The sequence below is a fragment of the Borostomias antarcticus genome (genome assembly GCF_949987555.1).
Source record: "Borostomias antarcticus genome assembly, chromosome: 26".
Lineage (NCBI taxonomy): Eukaryota > Metazoa > Chordata > Actinopteri > Stomiiformes > Stomiidae > Borostomias > Borostomias antarcticus.
Genome location: NC_140259.1, coordinates 1,480,518 through 1,507,926, shown reverse-complemented (window position 1 = coordinate 1,507,926; position 27,409 = coordinate 1,480,518). Strand labels below are relative to the sequence as shown.

General features: G+C 43.2%; 1 protein-coding gene across 1 annotated transcript; it reads left to right on the top strand.

Moving 5' to 3' along the window:
* The first annotated feature begins 17,482 nt into the window (after positions 1 to 17,482).
* LOC311326289 (uncharacterized protein) lies at positions 17,483 to 22,119 on the top strand. The gene is made up of 7 exons (XM_084459163.1): positions 17,483 to 18,621; positions 18,757 to 19,342; positions 19,605 to 19,696; positions 20,055 to 20,431; positions 20,573 to 20,639; positions 20,924 to 21,089; positions 21,509 to 22,119. Exons 1-7 carry the CDS (start codon positions 18,438 to 18,440, stop codon positions 21,621 to 21,623), a joined length of 1,587 nt encoding a protein of 528 aa, XP_084315289.1. The 5' UTR covers positions 17,483 to 18,437; the 3' UTR covers positions 21,624 to 22,119.
* The last annotated feature ends 5,290 nt before the right edge of the window (positions 22,120 to 27,409 follow it).

Below are 27,409 nucleotides of genomic sequence, written 5' to 3'. Positions count from 1 at the left end.
AGGTCGTGACAAACCCGGAGAAGACGGAGATGGTGTTTGATGCTTTGGAAGAATCCCTGAAGGGGAACGACCTGGTCCTGAAGGCTATTTAGAGGCTGAAGAGGAGAACGTTGGTCGGACTCCATTATTATGGGTTCACGATATCCTCCGCGCGCCAAGTGTTGCCAACTCTTCAGTAAGGGAAGCAGCTATTGGCTGTCCCAGAAGTCGCTAGAAGTAGCCAGATGGCGGATATATTGTATAACATTAGCTACTTTTTACAGTGCAACCCTAGCCATGTGATGATGATGGGCATGGAACAAACAATCAAACTATTGACTTATTTACAAACTTGTTTTTTTGTTGCTGTATAACATTACCTTTTTTCTTTTAAACAACGTAGGTCTGTAAACCTAAAGAATAACGGGGGAAAATATAGCCTACATGGCTTAATTAAAACTTAACCTAACGTCACCAGTATCTAGGTGAACTATCCGTTTCTGTCAACATGATTGGTTGTTGCGGGAGGGTTCCAGCGCGTGTGGTGTGTGTGTGGTCGAGCGAGGGAGAGAGGACGTGAAGGCAGCAAAAAAAGTTCTCTCGTCGTGACTCGTGATCTGAGCTCGCTTCCTTGTCAACACGATAATTCCCCAAATGACCAGAAAAAGTAGCTAGATTTGTCGCTAGTCGCTTTTCATGAAATAAGTCGCCAGGGGGGTCTGGAAAGTCGCTAAATCTAGAGACAAAGTCGCTAAGTTGGCATCACTGCGCGCGCCTGCTATCCCACCTCCGTCAAGATTGGTCGTCTGATAAAAACACGCTCCACGTCAAAGCGGATTTCTCAAAAAGTTGAACTATTTTCAACTTCAGGAATCCGCTCTGGCCAGCGCACATGCGCAGCGCATTTCAATATCCGCCCGCATTTTGATATTTTCCCATAGCTTTGAATGGAAAGAAATCCGCAGCGCATTTTAAAAATAGGCCTACCCATAGTGAGCACGCAGCATGAGTTGAACCGGCATCGACGGACCTCGACTTCCTTTTTTAACCAAACTAAAATATATAGGCTACTAAAACCCCCTCCTATGAATTAAGAACGGTCCCTAAGATCACGATTCACCAGCTAGCGTGTTGACTTGGCTCCAGGCTTAAAACCCTTTAAGGATTTTAAAGAACGAACCCTAAATGTATGAGAAATTCACTTTCTAAACCAAAGCCCAAAACCGTTGAGCTCTATTCTTAAATATAAAAAATAACATACAACTTACCGATTTGAAGATTATTGTATCCTACAGTGAAAGAGGTGTGATTGAAACGCGTGTTTACTCAAAAAGAATTAAGAGCTTGTCTCTTGTTTTCTTCAGATGGATAACAATTATAGGCCTATGCTATTTCAAATCTTTACAGGCGTGACAAACGGGGAAAAGGTCCCAAGGTAGAGAGAGACGGATTACAAACAGTCACGGCTACTTGACTACTTCTTTTGAAAGCCCTTAGCCAATCGGTGAAAGCCGGGAACAATGACGCGTGGAAACACGAGTAGCTAAGTGGTTCAATGCAAGAATGTATGTCTGCGGGTTGGAGCTCCGCCCACCTCGAAGTTAAGGAGGGTATCACGGACATGAATCAACAGAACATGAAAAAGCCTATGCCTCCCCAGGGGCCTCATTTATCATTGTGGATACACCCTATTTCATTTACACCTGATTGTAATGTATCACGACAAAACTCGATGGGAAATATTGTGTATATATCTCACAATATTTCCCATTGAGTTTTGGCATGATACATCACATTATCTGCGGAGAAAACCAAGTACAAAAATCAGGTGTTAATGAAAAAGGGTACAATGCACAATGATAAATGAGGCCCCAGGATGGGACCGGAGAGGAACAGGAAGATGACACGGAGAGGCACGGGGCGGAAACGAAACAGTGCGGGCATAGGCTCAGGAAATATTGCGCAATACAGAGATAGAAAGCTGGAGCCCTTTCTGTGTTTATCCAAAGAGATGTGATGTCAGCCCCTGCCTTCCCTGTTCGGATTAAAAACAGCTCACAACAGGAGAGACGGGACTTTCTTTCCATCAACAGAGGCGTGGAAGAAGTCAGCAGCTGAAGACCTAGGAGCTATTCTCTTTTATGTTGTTATGTTGTTATGTTAACTTGTATTTTTCATGTAACTCGATTATCTGTATAACTTTATAAACCACGTTTTTATAAAGATTCTTACTCTGGCACCAGATATTTTCTCCTCGCCTTTATTGGTTTGGTGAGTATTGATATATCTTGCTTGGGTCATTGAATTAAAGATTGAGATTTAGCTAGAAGGTCTTAAAGCAGGGCGATTGGGCCAGCCCAGGCCGGCTAAAGGGAGCCTGGTCTGGGCCTGGAATGTGTGTGTGAGTGCACACAGAGGGGTTAACCTTTGACCTGTAAGCACGGACAGAGGCTTAAATCAAGTGGCACGGCTCTGACAGAGAGTGAATTGGAGCACACACACATCTGGGAGAGAGAGAGAAATGGGGAAAGCATCTTAAGAGAGGTTGGGGCTGATTGACTCATGTGATGGTAGTTTAAAAAGAACATATTAGATTCATGAGCCACGGATAACAATAAAACCTGGTGGTGAGTGGAGCGGGTGGTGAGGTTCTATAAGCCGTGGGAGGGACTTCACATAATAAGCATCACTTTGAAATCACTCAGTCATTAGCCTGCTCTTCAACAGCCATTAAAACACATCTCTCAATACAACACAATAAAACTACAGTATGATGATTTCAGTCCATAATATAAAGAGTTTCAGATATTTCTAACATAAAAACAACAATTCCCATGATTGGTTCTAACAGTCCAAGACGACTATTCAGTTCCAATGCTCAACCTCATTACCAACATCATCATTTTAGATTGTTGATGAAGATATACTGACTGACCAATCCACTACCGAGCCTGGGAGTCCCTCAAAACCTGAGGGAGAGAGACGCAGACCATGGAGGGAAATCAGGCAATAGGTCTAATATAAACAATGTCTTTAAATGTAACTTTTAACCACTGAGATGCAAATATTGTTTTCCAAGGGAAACAGTAGCTATATCATGAACTGTTTGCTAGTTTTCTTTGGCTTTGGAGTATATAGCTACAATTACAAATAGTAAAATATGCATTACTGTAGAAAACAAGCAGCACCCTTATCCCTACAGGGAACCAGCCTACACTCTCTGCCTAAGGGTTCTTTATTGTGGTGTAGCGGTGTTGAGTGAGGGGGGGGGTAGCTGGGGCAGCTGTGGAGAGGTCCGGCCCCCGCTGGGGTGTGGGGGGGGGGTTTCCTCTCTTGTGTTCTCTGCCTGGATCTGTGGGGATCAGAGGAACATTTCATATGGTCACAAACACTATTAAAACTCAAGGTGACAAAATGTGATCTCTCTTAGCACACACCCTGATGTGATCTCTCTTAGCACACACCCTGATGTGATCTCTCTTAGCACACACCCTGATGTGATCTCTCTTAGCACACACCCTGATGTGATCTCTCTTAGCACACACCCTGATGTGATCTCTCTTAGCACACACCCTGATGTGATCCAGGGGAAGAAGTGGCCAGAGAGGAGAGGGGGCTATGGAGGGCGACCCTGGTCTCCAAACCAACTGAGGGATCCTGGGAGGCCTAGAGAGGAGCGGTCTCAGATCGACCTCACAAGTCAACTAGACGCCGACAGAAGAGAAAGGGGGAAGAGGATTTGTGCGTATGTGCCACCGCAGGCAGCCAAGGCCGAGGGCACTTCAGTTCAGTGACCTCCCAAGTGACCCTCACAGTCAGGTTCAAGAGAGGTCGTGACAAACCCGGAGAAGACGGAGATGGTGTTTGATGCTTTGGAAGAATCCCTGAAGGGGAACGACCTGGTCCTGAAGGACGACTTCGAAGACACGGAGCTTGAGCTGCATTGCGACTTAGATCCTGACTTCAGAAAGGTAACAAATATTGTGAGATGACAATCATGCATTGCTGGCAGTTGTAGGGTGTTTATAGACGTGATATTAACAATGTTAACAAGAATCATGAATTATGACTAACTGTTTTAACTCTGTTTAACCTTTGTAACTGTAAATCCTAAAATAGAGCCGCACCTGCGAGTGACTTCCTCTTTTCGCAGTGAAAGGGGCCACTTCCTCTTTCTCGGAAAGTACCAACGGTTCCATTGCGTGGGGTAGTCATGTGCATGAAGAAACCGTTAGATCATGTGATTTCTGTTTAAGACTGTATGTTATGACCATATATGGAGATTGTAGGAGCTCAGATGATGTCTGAACTGCCTAGTGATTGACGTAGGACTGATCTGCATACCATTGTTTGGTTGATGATGTTGTGACGTTTGGAAAGAAGGAGTGACAGGCCAAAAACTAAGTTTATAAAAGATGGAACCGAACGTTAGCCTGTGCAATGGCAGAAACACAGCGCACCATACTCACTGTACCCTTCCCTGTCATTAAACAGAATTAATCAGGTGCAAACTGTGCTGTAGTTTTCTGAAGCTATAGCCTACCAGAACTGTTGTGAGTATGCTGTGTTGTATAACGTTAGGCCAATAGGCAACGTTACGAAGTCAAAGTTGGTTAGAAGTCAGTTTGTCTCCCCAAGAATCTCCCGATTGTTGTTAGGGTGACAGGTGACACATCTGTATTGTCACTCCTCCACCAATCTAGCTTCACTAGGCCCTAAACGGGCAGGCTTAGGCGTGGGGGGTGGCTTTTAGCTATGTTAGTGTCGCCATGCTGACCTGTTCAGTCAGGGTGTGATATTCGGAACTATACTAACTGAATTACATTTTTGTTAAATGCACTAATTAAAATGAATGTACTTACACAATAGGCTACTTTAAAGAACTGCCTTCACTTGTATACTGTTGTGTGTCTTGTGTATTTTCATTACCTTATGTTATGTCATAAGGTAGTGACAATACACAAGATACACATTACCTTATGTCATAAGGTAGTCACAATACACAAGATACACATAACAGTATACAAGTGAGGGCAGTTCTTTAAAGTAGCCTATTGTATAAGTAGCCTATTGTATATGTATAATGTATCACTGCTGCTGTGACAACATCAAATACCCCCCCACTGACGATTAATAAAAGCTATGTTATCTCACGTCATCTTAGTCTTCAGCTGCGCCACAGTCTACACACTACAGTCCATCTTCAGATCCCACACCAGCACAGCATGAGCTCACCACCCCAATCCGCAGGTACAGGAAGATCTGGGCACCTTTCGCTGAGGAGAATATGGGTCAAACTTCATGTTGAATATATTGACATACTTCCACCTGCGTTGAACACAGACATGATCAATAATGGCCTAGGGAAGAATACACTGATCAATAATAAATATAATTATGTAACAAGCCAACTAGATGACCATCGTGTGTGTTGTGGGCTACTAGTATTATCATTCGTAATTTAGCCAGCTAGCTAGTTAGCTTCATATCCATCCAAATATAAAACAAAACATACCAGATCCAGATATGACTGCCGGTACCCGATCGGTTTCGTCGTATTTGCGGATCGCGAAACATAGGACATCTGGTATGTTTTGCCCAAGTGGCGATGCCGTAATCGCGCATGCGCCGATCGAGTACCCACAGAGGGCGTAACTTTGGTGGGCGTAACCTATGTGTGGGCGTAACTTTGGTGGGCGTAACCTATGTGTCTCCAGTCTGCCGCCAGATACTTTTGCTATAGGGAGGGAAAGTAATCTCATCGCCCCCTAGTGGTAGTGTTCCTAATGCCGATAGAATGAATGGGATTTCTCATAGACACGTCTTTTGAAAAACGATATCTTGGTCAACACCGAAAAGTTAGTAGAATGCCTTAAACGACAAATACTTGGAGACAAACTTTATTGATTCTAGTGATCATAGTTGATTTTCAATCACAATCCGAATCATGAAAATATTTTTCTTAAATTCCATTGACTTTGACTGGAGGAATGGAGCAATATCGAAAATTTGAAAGAAGGTGAAATACTGTTTGAAATTATCACGGTTAGTAGGTTATTACTGTAAAGACACTCACAAGTTTTTGTTTTGATAATGTCACCGAAATGGCTTCGTAGTAATTATTAGAAAATCCGGTCTATGGAGTTGAAACTCCTCTCCGACAGGAACAAATCCGCTCGGGCGCATGTTTTCACTTTCCCTCCCTATAGGACCAAACTACAACTTATGTGCGAAGTTGCTGCAACCCACTGTGTTAGTAGGGTTGTCTATACAATAGACAACTGACTCTGTACTACTGTATACATGTGCATTACATGCCTCTCTTCTTTACAAAGATGGTCACAACCACAACATGTCCTGAGAGCACATGCAAAACAACAACTTATGGCTACTTTTAATGTGCATGTTTGTATGTTTAATAAAGCATTTAGGAAAAGTTTCAATCAAGACTTGAATATGACCTATTCTGTTGAGTACTATGTTTACAATTGTTCATTCATCATATTATTACAATTGACCTTTCAAGTCTGCCTACACTTAGGTTACTTAGCTAAGAACCATTTTAATTACAATTTATTTCTAAGGGCAAATACTTTACTTTCATATCTTCATATCAATATAATATCAAGATCCTAGATGTCCAAATAACCCACTGTGTCCTGGGTCTACTTATTCACCACCTAAAGGGAAGTGCAAAACAGCAAGTCATGACCGTTATCCAGAAACACAAGTTGAACCCATTGCAACAAAATAGCTAACATTACAGGAATCATCAGTGTAACTGCTTTAGCCACTGACCGCTATCATTAATGTTATGGAAGCTGCTGCTAGTTGTTGTGAGCCCATGAGCTTACTGGCTATCCCGCTATCATTGTGCTGGATTAGCATTGGAAGCATTGGAACTGATGTGTCCAGGTGACAAGAACCATCTTTATTTATCAGACATTACCGTCCTACCAGTCCCGCACAGAAACAAGCCAGACAACACACATAAGCCAGGCGTGACCTGGCCTGGTTACTAAAGAACAGCACAAGAACTAAAACAGCACAATATTCATCCATCCCTACTTTTGAAGCTTCAATGTTGACAGACTGCCTCCAGGATAAACTGTAGCTGGCGTAGTATTGTATGAGCTCCTAGTAGTAATAGTCCAAAGGGTTTTCTAAGGAAGCAAGCAAAAATTTACATTTTGACAGGACAACTATTGTAACCAGGTCTACTGAATAAAAGCACACCCCATCTAGTCAATATCCTATGAATATGTTTCCAATGAAACAGTGGTGATTTAATTGCAGCAGTAAGGCTGGTAGATAGTTGTCGTTTTATCAGCCTCTTTGATATTATGCAGGCTGGCCCACTAGTCCATCACATCTTCATGTGTTATTTGAAGGGTAGAAAATGCACTGTATCACAAAGTCCTTGAATAAAGAATGAATATTATATGGATGTAAATGTTTTTGTGTGCATTACTACGTTATCTGAACTTGGATGGTCATGTTTCAAGTTTCCAAGTCAATCAAAATTCCCAAAGTTTATCCATCAAGGACTATCAAGGAAGTCTGATGGATGCTGGTCTCACCATTAGCCTGTTTAGAGACTTTTGAGAAGGGGCGAACCTTGGCCCCAGGGTGAAATCTCTTCTCCAGGTCTTTGGCAATGCCCTCACACAGCTCGCAGGCTTTCAGAGATTCTTCAAAAACAGTAGCAGTTGAGCCATTCAAGATTTTGGAATGTGAAGGTTTTCCAAAAGGTTTTTCTGGGCTGGGGCGTATCTGCTCAAATATTTTACTTTAACTTTTAAAGCTCAGCTGCAGTGCCTCTGGGGATGGCAGATGACTTCACGAGGCTGGTCAATAATGTGAGGCTAGTCATCTGTTTTAGTGGTATTCTGGGTTTGGGCTGCAAAGGCTCTCACAGACCAGGAGAGGTTGGGAAGATGAAGACGGTATTGTATAACTTTATACTACACTCCAGTAGATCCCTGGGCTCACGAGAGATGAATGGTGCCTCCACACCTTGGGAGAACAGATGACACAGTGGTCCTGAGACTGATGAGACCTTTCCAATTCTGACCTGATTCTGGAAGCTGAAGGTTCTTTGTCTTCTTGTGTCTGATCTTTCTGATTATTAAGGAGATGCTAAGATTCATCAGCAGTGTCATTTTGGGTTTTTGAGATGTGAGTTTTGAGAAAATGAGCCAAATTCGGCCACAAACCCCCATACACACAAATAAACTCCCTACAGTACCTCTCTCAGGTTATACAATGTTTATTAAAAAAGGTTTATGAAAAAATATACATCATGATCAAGTTTAAAATGCAGCTGTCCAGACATCCAACCAACAAATTTGTCACCAACAAATACATTTCCATCCCAGTGTTTGTTCCATATCTGGTGCACATTTCAAGTCTCGTCGTAATATGCGAGCTATATTGTGAGAGAATGGATGAGGGACTTAAACAAACTGATTGTAAGGACTATATATTGGAGAATTGAGAATATTATTCAAAAAGAAAAGGGCAGGATTGCTCGAACGTTCAGACTGGTGTGAGGAAGGTACTATTTGGTCGGGAACAAAAAAGATCAGTCCGCTTGGCTGATTAACTATCGTATCCACTAAGATGCTATATAGCTCAAACTCGTAAATCACCTGTCTGATTGTTATAATGTGAACTGAACACAGCATTACAATGTAGGCCTTTTCCTAGTTTTTTCTAAAGCCTCTGGATCTGCCTATTACACTAGAACACAGCTCCAGATTTTGAGTGCTGAAACGTAGCCCCAGCCGTATCCTGAGGCCTCTGGGTTTGAGCTTCATTTTGGCTGCGGTATTGTCATTGCTAGGCACAAATGTAGGCGAAAATGCAGTAGTGTAATCAAGGCATAAGAAACCAGGTCCATTCCAAATTCCACGACAGGTCTTTCTCTTTCTCCAACTCCCTTCATCTATCGCTTCTTCAATAGCTGGTGGTGAACCTGAGAGGAGAGAGAAAGGGGGAATGAGAAAGAGAGAGAAAGTAGGGAGGGGGGGGTGGGTTTGTGTGGAAACTCTTCTTGTACTGTTCTGTATGTGTCATTGTACAGTATGTCTAGTTGCCTTCCAGGGACAATAAAGATGTTCTGAATATAAACGATAAAGATGTTCAGAATATAGACTGATTTTCAGATCATAAGTCCATTTGATATCAAATTGATATCAAACACACACACACACACACACATGCACACTATTGCTTACAAAGATGGGGTCCTTTTTGAGGCAGGCTTCAGTGAACTCACAGCTCTTGGATGAACTGTATGAACACACTGGTGTCTCTTTAAGTGTCCTGACATAGTGAAGTTCTTCCCACACTGGTCACAGTGGTATGGCTTCTCTCCTGTATGAACACGCTGGTGTTTCTTTAAATCTCCTGACGTAGTGAAGTTCTTTCCACACTGGTCACAGTGATATGGCTTCTCTCCTGTATGAACACGCTGGTGTGTCTTTAACTCTGCTGACGTAGTGAAGTTCTTCCCACACTGGTCACAGTGGTATGGCTTCTCTCCTGTATGAACACGCTGGTGTGTCTTTAAGTCTCCTGACTGAGTGAAGGTCTTCCCACACTGGTCACAGTGGTATGGCTTCTCTCCAGTATGAACACGCTGGTGTGTCTTTAAGTGTCCTGACATAGTGAAGTTCTTTCCACACTGGTCACAGTGGTATGGCTTCTCTCCTGTATGAACACGCTGGTGTTTCTTTAAATCTCCTGACGTAGTGAAGTTCTTTCCACACTGGTCACAGTGATATGGCTTCTCTCCTGTATGAACACGCTGGTGTGTCTTTAACTCTGCTGACGTAGTGAAGTTCTTCCCACACTGGTCACAGTGGTATGGCTTCTCTCCTGTATGAACACGCTGGTGTGTCTTTAAGTTTCCTGACTTAGTGAAGTTCTTCCCACACTGGTCACAGTGGTATGGCTTCTCTCCTGTATGAACACGCTGGTGTGTCTTTAAGGTTCCTGACTTAGTGAAGTTCTTCCCACACTGGTCACAGTGGTATGGCTTCTCTCCTGTATGACCATTCTGGTGTTTCTTTAAATCTCCTGACGTAGTGAAGTTCTTTCCACACTGGTCACAGTGGTATGGCTTCTCTCCTGTATGAACACGCTGGTGTGTCTTTAAGTTTCCTGACGTAGTGAAGTTCTTCCCACACTGGTCACAGTGGTATGGCTTCTCTCCTGTATGAACACGCTGGTGTGTCTTTAAGTGTCCTGACATAGTGAAGTTCTTCCCACACTGGTCACAGTGGTATGGCTTCGCTCCTGTATGAACACGCTGGTGTGTCTTTAACTCTGCTGACGTAGTGAAGTTCTTCCCACACTGGTCACAGTGGTATGGCTTCTCTCCTGTATGAACACGCTGGTGTGTCTTTAAGTGTCCTGAAATAGTGAAGTTCTTCCCACACTGGTCACAGTGGTATGGCTTCTCTCCTGTATGAACACGCTGGTGTGTCTTTAAGCTTCCTGACTGAGTGAAGTTCTTCCCACACTGGTCACAGTGGTATGGCTTCTCTCCAGTATGAACACGCTGGTGTGTCTTTAAGTGTCCTGACATAGTGAAGTTCTTCCCACACTGGTCACAGTGGTATAGCGTCTCTCCTGTATGAAGACGCTGGTGTGTCTTTAACTCTCCTGATCTAGTGAAGCTCTTCCCACACTGGTCACATTGGTATGACTTCTCTCCTTAATGAACACACTGGTGCGTCCTGAGATTAGCCTTTAGACTGAAGTTCTTCCCACACTGGTCACAGTGGTATGATCTTGGCTTGTCAATGTCTCTCTGCCTCTGGCCAGGAGCTGCAGTGAGCGGGGTGTTGGAGGTGGTGAAAGGGAGTGATCAAGAGGAGCAGGATGGGAGAGTCTCTGGTCTGATCTCTCCGTTCCTTAGCAGAGAGATGAAGAGGTTGTCATGGCTGCTCTTGATGTGATTGTGGAGGGAGATTTGGGAGTTTTAGGAGAATTGGCACTCGGACCAGGAGTACACCTGGGGCAAGTCTGACATCACTTCTGGGATTGAGAGTGAAAGGGAGACACACAAACATTAAAATGATTATCACACATTTAGTACAAGTTCAAATACTGTATAGGGTGATTATATGTAGCTAGTGAAGGTGGGGGGGACACAACCACATGACAACTTCCGATTGTGGGCAGGAGAGAGAAAGATATGCAACAGGTTCCTGGCTGAGCTCGGAGGGAAAGCGACAGAGAGAGAAAAAGAAGTGACAAAATCTAAATAGGAGAGAGGAGAGAAAACATGTAATATGTTGAAGCCCACGGTGTTAACTTAGATAGCTAGAATAAGCTAGCCAGCACTCCTTAACTTATGTCAAGCTTCCATGTTCCATGGCAACTAAGAGCATTCCATTCTGTTCATAGATAGCGTGGCTGCCCAATATCGGCAATTTGCGTGCCCCACAACAGCAATTTGCACAGGCGCCATTGCAGTGCATCACATACTGTCCCCTGTATCGTTGAATCCATGAGTGTCCTGAATTTCACGCTGTATGCCCACGTCTTGCCTGCTGTCTGGCACCATGGGAAAAGACAGAGGAGAGAGGGAAGGCCGGAAGAGGAGAGCTACTTGGACAGCGGTTACTATTATGACTAGCAGACCTCTGGTTGTTTCAGCTTTAAGGAAAAGAAGTGGATGAGAGAGAGATGGAGAAGACAGAGGGAAGGAGAGTCTAGGACAACTACCTCTAGTGGTGCTCTTTTTGTCCCAGAAGTAGTCGAAGGAGATGCTCTTGTATCTGTACTCCTGTCCGTACCAGACCGGCAGCTCCTCCCCGACAGCCAGCAGCCGACAGCAGCGATACAGGATCCCTCCACGGTACTGAAACGCTACCAGGTTTTGCTCTTCCTCAGTACAGGCACAGTTCACATACCTAGGAGAAAGGGGGGATGGTTTCTTAAAAACAAACTGGTGAGGGAGGGAGAGATGGAAGGAAGGAAGGATGAAGGAAGAGAGGGAGGGAGAAAACCAAGTGGGTGAGATGTAGGGTCTGACTGTATGGAGGGAGGGAGGGAAGGAAACTTTCAAGACTGGAGAGGTGGTTTATTTTGAGTGGGAGCAGCAGAATACATTCTGGAAATCTGAGAAATGAACATGTGTTCATATTTCTTCACCTGATTGTAATGCCTAATTATTCTACAGTTTACACATGCAAAGATGGGTCCATTTCTGATCTCTAAAAAGTCCTATTCTGCCTATTTTTGTCCTGTTTAATTGTTCATGAAATCTTTCCTTTAACATAGCCTGTAAGAGCCAAATTCGGGTTAATTGGGTCAATGCGTTGCTCCTCCCATGTTAATAGGAACTGATGATATTTAGGTAGGAACTCACCTGCTGTTGGCTAGGTGTTGCTGCACAGAGGGCAAACAGTTTTTGACCACACACACACACACAAACATGCGTACCGGGTTGTTTGCTGGATTATTGATTATGGAAGGACAATAAATGGACCAAGTGTTCGCACAGCAGTTTATTGTCCGACTACTTTATCAACAAACACGGTAACGTAAAATGTGTCAATTAGATAAATCCGGAGCAGCAGCGCCATAGTGGCTTAAAGCACTAGGCTTAGCCTTCACGTAGCCTTTTTATTTGCATCTGATTGTATATAGGCCTCTGGATTCATTGAGAGTTGCTTCTCTATGAACTTCCTTCTAGGGATGGGAATTTCGACTAATTTTAAAACCGAGTAACCTAACCTGATCCTACTCGAGTAACCGATTACTCAAAAAAAAGATTACTCAAAAAAAGATACCGTCCAGACAGAGCGCATTTAACCCCGTCCCCCTCGGAGGGGAAAACGTTTTTTTCCGCCGTTATTACCGTGGCGGTGCTTTCATGTCTCGTCCATGCCCTTGCAAATAAACATATTTAAAAGCTGATGTGTGGTTGGATGCATTACTTATCAGATTGAATAACCCACAGGTTTTCATGAAGCTATCGGAATCGAAAAACGCAGCCTTTTAATTTGGATGCACTGCCCAGCTCATAGCCTATTAAGCCTATCGTTAGGCTACTCTGAAAACTCTAAGCCTACAATATGCAACCAGACCTCTAATTTACTAATATAAATTAAGTATTAAACCAAGCCTTTACTGCCGATGCCGGATAACAAGTGAATTAATTTTTAGCGTTATCTAAAAAGCACCGCGGCACTCACTGCCTATTTCCAATTTATTGGACAATAATGGATGTTTCGGCGTCAAGCCTTCATTAGAGAAATGTCCATGCAAAACTAAATAGATTTATTGAACAACAGGCCTATTCATTCAATATTTCTTTATAGGCTGGAAAACGAGTAGGCTATACGCGCATGGGCCTGTGCCGGAGCGCTCTTAAAAAGACTCCATATACAGTAGCCTACAGCGCTTTTCTCCAGGCAGCCGCCAACGCTCTATCCTCTTTGGTAACAATTGAAAAAGGGCACAGGCGCTCAGAAATGCGCGCTTTCACGGCCAAACATGCCATATTGTATAGCCTTTAGATTAACCGAGTAGTATTTATTTTCCGACTAGCAGATTGCCTACTCGGGTACTCGAGAAATCGGTTAACCGTGCACATCCCTACTTCCTTCTATTAGTTCTATCACACAGTCCCTTATGTCTGCACTGTAAAAAATTACCAGGATTTCACAGTATTTCACAGTATTATTTTACAGTCAGATATTGTAATCAAAAGCCCCTGTAATATAACAACAAATATCTGTAAAACTACAGTAACATTGGATTTCACAGCATTTAACTATTATTTCACAGTAAAGCACTGTACTCAAAACCATCTGTAATATCACAACCCATTACTGTAAAATTTGAATTGTAACGGTCAAGAGTACGTTTCTTTAAGTGTTTTGCATTTGGGTTGCATAGCAACGCCACTGCCCCGCGACAGCTCGAGAGATAGTCGTGAGAACGAGAGACGAGAGACGTGGTAGGAACAACTCGAGGGCGTACAGTTACTGGCTCTAGTTCTCCGTGGTAACTATACGAAAGAGAAGACCATAACGTTACATTCTTCAGTATATTTTGACTATTAAGTGGACTCACAGGTGAGATGCTTTTTTGTACTTTTTCACTTGCTGTTAGCGTGTGATGGGTTATTTTGGAGCGTAATGCTCGCCTGGCTTGTGCAGGTCAAAATTAACGCGCCGAAATGCCACCGGCGCTTATCTTTTACGTTAATGTTGCATCGGTAAAGTAAGTGTACTGCCCGTAATGTGGATTAACGTTAGTTGTGTATTTTATGTGCTTTTTCCTATTTGATTGCAAACACCAGTGGAGTAACGTTAACGTTAGTATCGTGTTGAGTAATGTTATGTAACATTACATGGTAACGTTAGCGAACTTTTGGTCTACAATAGCCTGGCTAGTAGCTTGATAGCACACGATAGCTTGATAGCTAACGTTAGTTGCTAACCAACCAACTGTTGCTGCTCCATTTTATGTAGGCTTATGCTGTAACATTATTCGAGTGAAACAGCACAAATGAATAGGCTGTGGCATAATCTCCATTGGTACGCCTTTGGTATAAGCTAGTTTAGCATTGCTGCTAGCTAATGTTGTATGCTAACTTGTATGCTGTAGACTGTAACGTTACTGTCATTCATTGCACCTGCCCAATGTCATTTTACCTTAGCTAGCTAAAGTTAGGCTAATGAATGCTTGTAGGCTAGCTAGCGTGCTTCTTGCGCTAGGCGCTTGATGGTTTCATGACATAAATCGTTGATTCAAGGTAATCTAAATCAGTTTAGTGTCATAGTTGGCCAAGTAACGTTAACGTTTGTTGCTCATACAAGTCGTTAGAGTCCCTATTGCATATCTTCCACTAGACGAAGCGCAAGTTCGCGCCTAAAATGTAAGCACAGTGAATAATGAGCGCCATGTTTGAGGGGCAGAGCATGCTACTCCCCGACTTGAGAGAGGTGGGGGACTTACACTCTCTCAAACTCTTACTGTCCAGAGTAGCACAGGTCCTCTCTTTTTCACTTGAGCACTTGGAATTAAATGATTATTTCTTTCAAATTAGTCTTTCTTTTTCTTTTCAAAAGTATTAATATGAACAGATTCCATAATATTTTTTTTACCACATGCTCATTCATAATCTGCATGCAAACAGAAAAAATCATATTGTTGGTTGCCTTTGTGTAATGTGTCCTTTCTCTGTTCTCTCTTTTCCTAGGTCATCAGAGAGCCCAACCACCCCGTTCAGTGTCAGGCAGGCGAACCACCCCGTTCAGTGTCAGGAAGGCGAACCACCCCGTTCAGTGTCAGGAAGGCGAACCACCCCGTTCAGTGTCAGGAAGGCGAACCACCCCGTTCAGTGTCAGGAAGGCGAACCACCCCGTTCAGTGTCAGGAAGGCGAACCACCCCGTTCAGTGTCAGGAAGGCCAACCACCCCGTTCAGTGTCAGGAAGGCCAACAATCCTGTTCAGTGTCAGGCAGAGTGAGGTTTGGGTAGGTAACTTTAGTTACATCACAATGTTCCACTGTAAATGTACTGGATGTCAGCATGTGTTTGAGAACGTGCATAGCTTTGTTCAGCACACACAGTTGCACAGTAATGCCCCCAATTACTACTATCAGTGTGGGGTGCATGACTGCTCAGGGAGGTACAGAAAAGTCACAGCATTGAAATCGCACATGTATAGGCTGCATAAGTGCTATCTGCAATCTGCTCGGCCTATACCGCCTGACAGATCTGCTGTACCCCCTGACACATCCTTGAAATGTGTACACGATTCGTGTGCATTTAAGAGTGACACTTTAGCCTCTCTTATTAAGCATTTGAAAACACACATACAGGACGGAATGGAAACTAGATGCCCATTTAGAGGTTGTGTTGGCAGGTTCTCAACCGTGACGACTTTTGTGTCACATATTTCCAGGAAACATAGGTGTGCAGAGGATTCAGTTTTAGATGACTTGGTACTAGACAAGTTTATTAGCACGGAGCCACAACCCAGTCAGTCGTGTTCAGAAGCTGCTGGTGAACAGGATGCTGAACCAGAAGTGCCATTAGCTGTAGATGAAACTCTTTTTTTGCAGAACCTTACCCTTTTCTACTTGAAATTGCAATCTAGGCTACTGTTACCAGCAAGCACCATACAAACCATTATTAATGACTTTCAAAGTTCTCATGAACTTGGCCTGTCTCATTCACTTAACATTTTGAGTGAGAAATTGGAGGGACTTGGAATCCCTCAGGCCACTATAAGCAGCATCATTGATGAACTGAAAAGAGAGGATCTACTCACAGTCTGTAACAGGGGAAGACTCAGCACAGATGCAAAGAGGAAGGCTGCCTTTAAAGACAGTTTCAACTATGTTCATCCCGTGCCTTTGCTTTTGGGCAATGATGGAAATGACAAAGAATGCTTTGCTCAGTATATACCTATACAAGAGACATTGGTGACGCTGTTCAAAAATGAGTCTCTGCGAGAACAGTATACCTTGACACGTTTGCATTCATCTACTGATGGTGTCTATCAGGATGTAAAGGATGGAGACGGATTTAAAAGTAATCCGATGTTAAAAGCTGAGCCTTCCTCACTTGGTTTGATACTGTACCAAGATTCTTTTGAGGTCGTGAACCCACTGGGCTCAGGGAAAAAAAAGCACAAGGTTTTAGCTGTTTACCTTACCCTGACAGACATCTTGCCTTACAATAGATCCTCTATAGATCAGATGCAACTTGTTCTCTTATGTAGAGAGCAGGACTTTAAGTACTTTGGGGTAGATAAAGTTTTTGCACCCCTGATTGAGGACCTCAAAATCCTGGAGGAGAGAGGTGTAGTCGTATCTGATGGCAGTGTACTGAAGGGCTCTTTGGTTGCCATCGCAGGAGACAACCTGGGATCTCATTCTATTGGGGGATTCTTAGAAAACTTCAGTCGGTCTATTCATTTCTGTCGCTATTGTAAGATAGATAGAGATGCATTCATGACGAATCCTGAGTTGTGTGGTACCACAAGAACGCCCCAGTCATACGCAAGTAATTTGCAAGACCTGGAAACTAGTGCCACAGACTCTGTATGCGGCATCAAATTTGACTCTCCTTTTAATCAGCTTTCTAATTTCCATGTTTGCCAGCCTGGCCTCCCACCATGTCTAGGCCATGACTTATTTGAGGGAGTCATAGCTTATGACCTTCCTTTATATATTCGCCATTTAGTTGAAGAGAATCATTTTACTTACCTGCAGTTAAATCGGTGCAAGAACCAGTTCAGGTATGAAGGAAATGATGGTAGGGACAAACCAGCAGACCTCTCTCCTGGCAGTGACAAACTAAGCGGGCATGCAGTTCAAAACTGGTGTTTCCTTAGATTATTCCCTCTCTTGGTGGGTGGCAGGATTAAAGATCCCTGTGACAATGAGATGTGGCAACTCATTTTGCAGCAGAGGGAGATAGTCGAGCTTATCTGTGCACCAGTCATTACAGCAGGCCAGGTAGCATATCTCAAAGTCATCATAGAAGAGTACATGTGCAACAGGAAAAGGCTATTCCCCAATCACCCCCTGAGGCCAAAGCATCACTATCTCTGTCATTATCCAGATCACATCATCCACTTTGGCCCACTTATTCGCCTGTGGACTCTGCGGTTTGAAAGCAAACACACTTTTTTCAAACAGTGTGCCAGAAAATTGCACAATTTCAAAAATGTGTGCAAAACGCTGGCAGAGAGACACCAACTTCTTCAGGCCTACTTGAGTGCGGGAAACTTGTTCCCTCCACTCATACAGGTAGAAAAGGGGACTGGTTTTTATGTGGACGATTACAATGACAAGATCAGGGCATCTGTAGCCAGTTGTCCATTTGAGTCTCAGTCTGCAGTGGCTTGTAACAATGTTACTGTGAAAGGCACAGACTACAGAAAGGGGATGTTCATCTTGCTTGGGAACAGTGATGAAGGACTTCACATGGGGAAGATTATGCTGGTTATTGTTGTGCATAATTCTGTCCACTTTGTCTCAAAGAAACACACTTTTGTAAAGTTAAGTGACACAGGTGTGTACTGTAACTTAGGAGTGGCCCAAGAGGATTATGTGTGCATTAAGCATGAAGATCTACTGGACTACTATCCTCTTCCAGCATACAACGTGCATGATCTGATGCTTATTGCTCTCCACCATTCTTTTCCAGAAACTGTTTAAACAGGGAGGAAAGAGAGGATAGACAGACGTGAGGACAGACGTGAGTAGTGGAGCAGGCTATTTAGTTATAGCAGACTAAACTAAGCTCAGTTTTTAGTTTTTACCTTGAATATAGTTGATTTTGTATTATTGTGTGTATAGCGAGCACATGTTGGCTGGCATTTTTTAATGGCTTATAGTGTGAACTTAGCAAAAAGACAAGGAGGGAATATGCATGAAGGGATTTTCATTTGACACTACTCAATGAGATTAGGCAATGGAAGCTGTAAAGGAAGCAGTTTGGTCATATTTACCGGGCCTCCCTGATGACCTGCTGACTACCCTACTTGATGAACTTGGAGTGGAGAACCTTGAAGATCTGGCATTAATGGAAGAAAGGGATCTGGTCAAATACCTTAAACCAGTCCAGTGTCGCAAGTTGATGAAGGGTATTAAGCAAGGTAAATTCATATTTTGACTCTCACATGCCACTTAGAACTAGGGCTTTGGAACATTGGCACAACTGGTAGACAATTGGGCCCCTAGCCCTACATCTTGCCCTTCCTTCATTTCTGATTTGTTTTTGTCCATTCTAGGATTTGTAACGCTTGATATGGAGCTGTCTCCTCCCCAGGCAAGTGCTTCAAGTTCCTCAACATCAAGCTCTGCAAACACTCTGTCCTCTCCGCAAGCACTCCAGCCTCAACGTCACCTGTTGTACAGCAGCCCAAGCTCTCCAGGTACACCCCGAAGCACTTCAAACTGTTCTTCACAGCCTGGCATGCCATGGCATGTAGACTTTCGTGTAAACTGGGACCAGATGCCAGCAGCCATTCAACATGTAGTGGAAAAAGAACAAAGGCCGTCACCACAGGAGAGAAAGGCCATGGTGAACGTGGTCGTAGATCAGATCATGCAGCATGATCGCAACCCAACGAGAGCTATGTGTCACAGCGTTGTCCGAACCATTGTCAGGAGCCATCCAAAAAGCTTTGCTGACATTGGCAAGCAAGGTGACACTGTGGGAGATGGATGCCACTCTCTTCTCCAACAAATCAAAACAAGAGTGGAGTATAAAAACAGAAACAATACTCTTGCTCGACGTCGCCGAGAGAGAAGACAGCGCACTGGAGTGGCAGGAGAGGCCAGACTGTTGACAAGAGGTCCTGTCGACCAATACGGGTATGTGTAGGGGTGGACAAAAACTAGATATTGCAATTAGCGCTTTTCTTGACACCCAAAGCGCTTAACAATGGTCTTCTCATTCACACACTGAGAAGCAGCTCTCCATTCACACTCACACACTGTTTTGCTCAAGGACACTTTGACACGTAGACAGTCAGAACTGGCATTCGAACCACGTTCATGAGACGACTCGCTCTACCTTCTGAACTACAGCCGCCCCTAATAGTATTGTGAGTTACCCTGTGATTCCCACCCCTAGGTGTGTGAGGTGGTGCCCAGAAGACCTACCAGAGGGGGAGACCGAGGCAACATTGGAGGATGTGAAAAGGGATCTGTGCAACATCTACTCAGGTGAATTTAAATTTGGGTGACTTAAGTTCTTCGTTCAGATCTGAATACTTTGTGTGTGTGTGCGTGTGTGTGCATATGTGTGTGTGTGTGTGTGTGTGTGTGTGTGTGGAGCGGGGGGGGGGTGGGGTAGTCTTATAGTCTGAATATGCAGGAAGCTGCTGTTCAGACCTATGAAGCAAATTAAGTAGACCTGAATGGAATTATCACATGTATTTAAGCATATATAGTCCACCTTAATATTAAGAACAAGTAATCATCAGAATGCATGAATTTCCTTAAGGGGGGGGGGGGGCTACCAGACTGCATTTTTGTAACTTGGGTGCTCACCATTCATGTGTTTGTATGTCTGTATACACAGAGGAAGGGATGAGTGGGGCAGAGAGAGCAGACCCTCTGATGGAGAGGACTTACGTCATCCTGCGTAGATACCTCAACAGAATGCCTGCACCACCAATGTCTGAGGTCAAAAAGGAATGGCCTTTTCTGTTCTCTCAGAGAGGGCTTTTCTCCCACTTTGGCCTCCTGATGGACGTCACCATCCTTCCAAAGCTCCAAGAGGCCCTGGGTCATAGAGGACAGACCATCCTGCAGTACTGCGAAAAACTGGACAACCCCAAGATCAGGGAAGTTCTGGCCAGCTATGATCCAGAGTCTTCGGAGAAGGCTGCCTGCATCCTCCTGCTCCTTATGACATACTTTAAGGAGCCCAAGGAGAAAATTATGCTCGGGGTTGACGTAAGTCGTCTAAAATGCAAACGAGTGATTACACAATTATGTTCTATGATTTAACTCTGACTCAGTTGGACCAATTAACGATCATCTTCATCATCCTTTCATAATGTCAAATCTATGCTATTGTGTGTTACTATGTTACAGCCCTGCGCCACTGCCGCTGATGTGAATGCTCTAGCACTCCCAAGCACTCCCTGCTTGATCATTCAAGGTAATTTTATGGTTTATATTTAGGTCTGTATGGACCTTTATTTATTGAGCCGAAGAGTGCCCCAGGCCTTGATTAGAGGCAGGCCTTTATGTCTTAAAATTAAACTCTCATGGACATAATCCCTTAATTTCAGGACTTGTATTGCAAACCAAGCTATATTACTAACACAGCACAATGCCTTCTCAGGCTATATTATTGTTTAATTATAAACAACTTGATAGTCTAGATCTAAACGACCGCACACTATCCACAATAACTCATGACGTGGTATCTGTTCATTTCAGGTGACATGATGAAGCCCTCTGGATGGATGCTGTCCATCGAGGGACAAGTTTTAATGGGCCCACACCCTTTTTTTTGGCATGGGGTAGCTGCTTTCTTCAGCAGCTACTACATCTTCAACCTCGAGTATCCTTCCGTTGGATCCTGCACACTGGAGTTCATCCAAAGGTATTGTAACGCTCAAACACATTGATCATGGGCTGGGCCAACACATTCACTGTCATCAATAAGATCATGCAAAGGTTAATGTGTTTCACTATCCAGACTTAAACTACTACTTTATACTTTTTTTTGGAAAATGCTCTTAAGTGTGACTTTACATATTGAAATAATAGTTTACCTCACATTATAGTTGAATAGGCTTCAAACTCGCGAAATAAGTCAATGAATTATAACTTATTATACTATTATATTTATACTTATTATAAGGTACCCCATTGGTTCTAGTGTATACTATCTAGTGTAGTTTGGACTATAATAAAGTCTTCATCAGGGTGTGGTGTGGGAAATGGCACAGGTGAACTGAACACCTTTGATTTGATATTTGATTTGATATTTAAAACAAACTGTTTGCTTATTGTTAACAGGTGCTTCTTGGGCATCAACCCGGAGAAGGGCTCAAAGGCAAAGAAGAGAAGCTGCATGAACCCTCACGTGAGCAGCCTTCTCCGGAAGCTTATAGACTTTGAATGGTCTGAATAGACAACTTTTCATGGTTCCCTGCCTGCAGCCCTGGTTCCTGCCTTTCACTGCCCCTTGTTCCTGCCCTGCACCCTCCATGCCCCCACCACAGACCCCCAAAAGCACCCCTCCACGAGCCCTGTACTCCCTGTTGCCTCGCCCCCTTGGTACACCCCTCCTGCAGCCCTGGTTCCTGCCTTTCACTGCCCCTTGTTCCTGCCCTGCACCCTCCATGCCCCCACCACAGACCCCCAAAAGCACCCCTCCACGAGCCCTGTACTCCCTGTTGCCTCGCCCCCTTGGTACACCCCTCCTCGAGCACGGCTCCCCCTACTGCCACTGACTCTTTCCACCCAACCCACCCCCAAAGACTTTTGTTGTTTTGGTTGTCCTGTTATGGAGTTTATATTCTAGTCTTGTGTTCTAGTCTATTCTAGTCTTCTTTGTCGGTTCATTGTTTGTTCTTCACTGGTGAGCACCTCTGTTCTTTGTCGCTGCTACACTTTGTCCATGTTATTTTTTGTCCTTGTTATCTTTTGTTGGTTATGTTGTTTGGATTATGTTTGATTGTTTGTTCTTCACAGAGTTATATTGAATATAAGATATTGAAAGTTTTCACCCCTTGGTCCTTGAATAAATATTCATTGCGACATATCCTGCCTCCATCATCCATAATTTTTGGTCCACTTGCAAACAGCCTCTTAACATAACCGTCACTACTACTAATGTACTAACCTCCATTATAGGCTACCGTAAACTTTCAGTGAGTTGTCACAACCCTTTCGGAGGGGAATATCTGAACACACACCAGCACACGCTCATCAGAACCGCTGTGGAGAGGATTTTCTCTGCAGAGTCACCAATTGAATTGTGTTTTCCTGATTCAACCTGATAAATTATTTTCTTGTGTTGCCTGTTTGTTATAGATCTGCAACATCTCTATTCTAACACTGCAATGTGTTTTTTGTTTTTAATTACAATAGAAGTAGCCTTTTAAAGTACAATTTGTAAATTCACAGTAAATTACTGGCAACTCATTTGCATTACTTTCACAGTACAATTTGTAAATTCACAATAAATTACTGGCAACTCAATTGCATTACTTTCACAGTAAAAATGTAAAAGTACAGGCCCTTGTTGTAATGCATGTACAACATGATGCTGTAATTCCCCAGTAACATACTGTAATATCACAGTAATTTATTAGTCATTGAGGCTGTGAAGTTACAGCATACAGTTGTACATTTACAACAATGTATTGTAATATCACAACTGTGAAATTACAATATATTGCTGTGAAGATATTTCACAGTAAATTGCTGTGAACCTTACTGTGAAAGTCATGCAATAAGTTGCCAGTAATTTACTGTGATTTCACGGTGAATATTTTTACAGTGTGGATCCTGCTGTTTCTGTCTCTCTAGTGGCATGCTGTTCAGCATTATGCTCATCTCTGGTTGCGTATGCATCTCTCTCCATCTGTCTCTGCCTAGACGTATGCTTTCTAAGAGCTTCTTTATCTCTGGTTGCTTGTGCGTCTGTATCTATCTGTGTAGCTCTGCTGGCTGGCAGCTCTGCAGCATGTTTAGTTCTGTCTGCTTGTGCGTCCCTCTCTGGGGTTGTTTTGTCCCTCTGCTACTTTCTCTTTTACTGTCTCTTCTCTTTTCTCACTAAATCCATGTCATAGTTGGACTGGCAATTAATGGACTAATTGAGCTGCTAAATGATTTCCTTTTTACAGGTTTTGCAAATGTCTTTTACATTACATGTTCAAACATATTGGTTTTTGCTTTTGTTGAGTGTGAAGTGACCCAAGTTCTCTTTTTATTCCTGCTGTTTACTTTCATCCATTCTTGGTCTTTAGTATTTTGTATATATTTTTTAATTTGACTATTATTTAACGAAGGGAGCCCACTCTGGTCCAGAAAGGTCTCAGAGTTTTCCTGTAGTGTTGGCCCTCATCTTTGAACAGGTTTATTTATTTTTTATCCTAATTCTCTTTTGATGTTCATCAGATTTATCTCTTGGCCTGTAGTCTTTATCAGATTTATCTCTTGGCCTGTAGTCTTTATCAGATGTATCTCTTGGCCTGTAGTCTTTATCAGATGTATCTCTTGGCCTGTAGTCTTTATCAGATGCATCTCTTGGCCTGTAGTCTCTTATTAGGCATTCCATAACCTCACACACACCAACATCTCAAGTACAACCCTCAGGCCACGCGGAGCTCAATTTTTTAGTGTGTTTTGTACATTTTCCAGAAGTTCTCTCAATGTCCTTTAATAGTGTTTGATGTTTGCATCCCACAATGGCCAGTGGTGATGGTATATCCATTGTTTACCTACTTTGTATTTCTGATTCAAACTTCTTAAACTAGAGTTTTTGTTTGAGAGTTTAGTTTTGCTCCAGGTCTGTGTCTGCCCTAGTGAGCAGATAGCCCTCCCCAATTTGAAAAGCTCTGCTCTTTTCTGTGGAGAATCACCACTATTTTAGATTAGGTAGGGGACTTATGCTCCGCCTATCCTATAGGCGTACTTGTATTTCCTGGTGGATCTCAGTTTGTCTCTGAGCTTTCAACAGTTTGGTACACTTCTCTGCTCCCTTTTTACACTGCGCCACTAAATAGCGTGGCAAGTCGCAATAAAATAAAAAAAAATCTTACAATATAAATATACAAGCATTCCAGCTAATTCCAGTGATAGGAAATGAAACTTATACACAATTACACAGACTTTCTCCATTTGATTCATTATTACCATGGATCGGTATTGGGATTGATCAAGGGCGAATGTGAAATAGCAGCCACGAACTCGGCGGGTGATCCGAGATGCGGTAGCAGCGGCCAAAGCTCCTGTTGGCGGGGAGTAGGGCTGGGAGTCCGAACTTCGGGATTCGAATATAATTCGAATATTGACAGAAATACTGGTATTCGAACGAATATTAGGCAGCCCTTAATATTCGAACCTGTAAGTTTTGTAAATGTGTTGGCTAGCAAACGTTGCTTTTGATTCAGATTCAGAGGGTTTTTCACACCTGGTGAAGTTGCAATCGCGAGCTCATTAGCAAGGCTATTGGACACCTGTAGGAGGTGACGTTAGTTAGCACTTAGTTAGCAGAACAATGGCCTCGCCAACGCCCACAACCACGCTGGAGGAGATCGAAATCTGCACCAGTTTGTCTTATCTTGTGACTAAACCCAAGCATTTAGTCACGCCTAAACACTGACTAAACTCTTAGTTGCTACTAGTTAGTCGCATATTAGTTGGTATCTAATTTCGGTTGCACCACGGCAATTTAGGCGTTGTCTTAACTAGTAACTTCTAACTAGTTACTAAAAAAATAGTCGTTGTATGACTGTGACGGCAGGATCCAAATAGCCAATCGGTAAGCAAGTAAAAATGTAAACAAGGAGGTTGATCGCCCTTACCAAGGAGCTTGGGCCGTGTCCGAATGTCCATATTACATACTATATAGTACATACTGCAACTCGCCTACTACATGCGATGTAGTACATACCTGTACTACTCCACGAAATGACATGTTTAGTATGCGAGATAAATGTAGCATGCTTCACGAGTCATCCAGTGAAAGCGACGGGCTCCGGCTCGCATATGCGATTCATGTTAAACTTACAACAATATTGAGCTAGCCAGGCATTTGGGTTGGTCATCCAACACAGGCTCGATCCTCACCTTTCTGTATAATCCCAACTGTGAAATGGATGTGATAATAGTCCACAAAATATTCTTCCTTTGCCTCGTTTATCACCAGCTGCAACACTCTCCTCCAAATTCATTATCTCCGTTAGCAAGGCTAACGTTGCACTCGGTAGCTTGTGCTTATTATTATTATTATTATTGGGGTTGGTGCTTGTGCAGTGGAGGGGTTATTTTGGGGGAGTTAGCCGTTGGATTGTTATGCTTAAATTATCCTAGCCAGCTAGTTCCCAAGCTTGTTTGATAACCTTTGATTCAGACATACCGTAGGCTGCCTGGTACAGTCCACTGACCAGTTGCTGGTTAGCTATGAGAGGCAGGATCCCAGCCGACCGTTGCTTCCCCCCAACCCGTACGGAGGGTTATCAGCTGGGCCGGGACTCCCCTCGCTAACCAGCAACTGAGACCATTGAGCTAAAGGTGGTTAGCTAGCTCGATCGTGAAATTACTCAAACCTATTAAATATGACACCAATAAGCACATCGGTGCCAATAGTTAGCTTAATCTTGATATAACTAAGACATCTGCTAAAAAAAATATTTTTTCCACCGACAGATTTAGCTGCAATGTTTCAGCCCACCTCCGTCCTAATAGCAGAGTTGAAGACGCTACTTCGCACTTACACCACCTCCCAGGGTGGTGTACATATTTAGTTGTTACTAGGAACTAGTCGTGAGTGGTGCAACCCATTTAAATTTAGTAGTGACCAAATCTCGAGTTAGTCACCACTTAGGCTATGACTAGGCCTAGTCACCACTTAGTAATGACTGGTGCAACCGGCTCCTGGTTGACGAGGGTTGTTGAGTCTTACATACTGCAGCCAGATAGCCCATAATGGCAAGTTCTGATTTAGCCTAGGCTACATGTTTGATTAATGGGATATACATCCTACTACCTTTATTTATCTTTTATTTGTCTTTCAGTACCTAGCCTGACTGGCTTATTTTTATTTATTTTTGTCAAACAGTGAAAACCTACTGTTCAAGCCAGGGTCTGACATAAATTAAAAGAACGGTTGTTGACAAAGACTTGTATTTGCTTCTGAAAACATCATTGCTTATCGATATTGCCTATGATACAATTCCCACTAGTGGACAGAATGTGCACAACTTTATTTTAATACCTAGGTAGGTCTTTCTGTAAGAATTTAATGGTAAAAATATTATAAATAATAATTCGAATATATTCGAATATTATTATTAATAAATAAACGAACTTCGAATATGATTTTGGGGCAAAAGTCCCAGCCCTAGCGGGGAGTGAAGCTTTTCAACTCGCCTGTCACTGGCTCCCTGGAGGAATTTAGCCTGGCTGCAATAACGTTATCGCGAACGGAATGAATACCATCTAATGGCAAACCAAACATGTTCAGCTATAATTAACCTGTTAAAACTAAGATGCCTGGATAAAAAAAATAATGTCTCCAATGGATATATTTGACAAAAACAGGTTAATATGCAAGCCGGTTTTCATTTCATTGCACTTGTTCGTGGACGCGCGTAGGACAGAAAAGCACAACTGCGCAAGTACAAAAGTCACCAGAAATAGCCAAATGACTACAAATGTAGCCAAGATGGCAATAGGGTTTCACTTTAGATTCCTGGGGGCTTGGGCTCCACCCTCCTATGGACTTGCTCTCGCTCCTCACTGCTCAATCAATCAAAGCTTTATTTGTACAGCGCTTCGTCCCCACGAGTGGCGAAACCGCAAAATCCGACGCCAAGTGATGTAATCTAAGCAGTAGGTGGCGATATAACTTCAAAAGTAAAGGCCATTTTAAAGTAATCAGAAGCAGTGTTGCCAGATTGGGCGGGTTCACGCCCAATTGGGCTTCTTTTGATCACGTTTGGCCGGAAAAAATAGCATTGGGCGGTTGGGCTGGGGCGGGCGTTTAAAAAAAAAAAAAAAAAGTTTAAACTGGCGGGACAGACGTTTCAATTTTATCCAATGATGTTAATAGGCTCCCACGTGGGAGATGTGCACCTGTCCAATAGGGGCGAGGGAGCTCTCCCTGTTCAATGCTTGATTCACACGGTCAAGGAGAAGGTCGAGGTCGGAGTCAAATCTAGCGAGCTACCCCCGAAGAAACCTAAA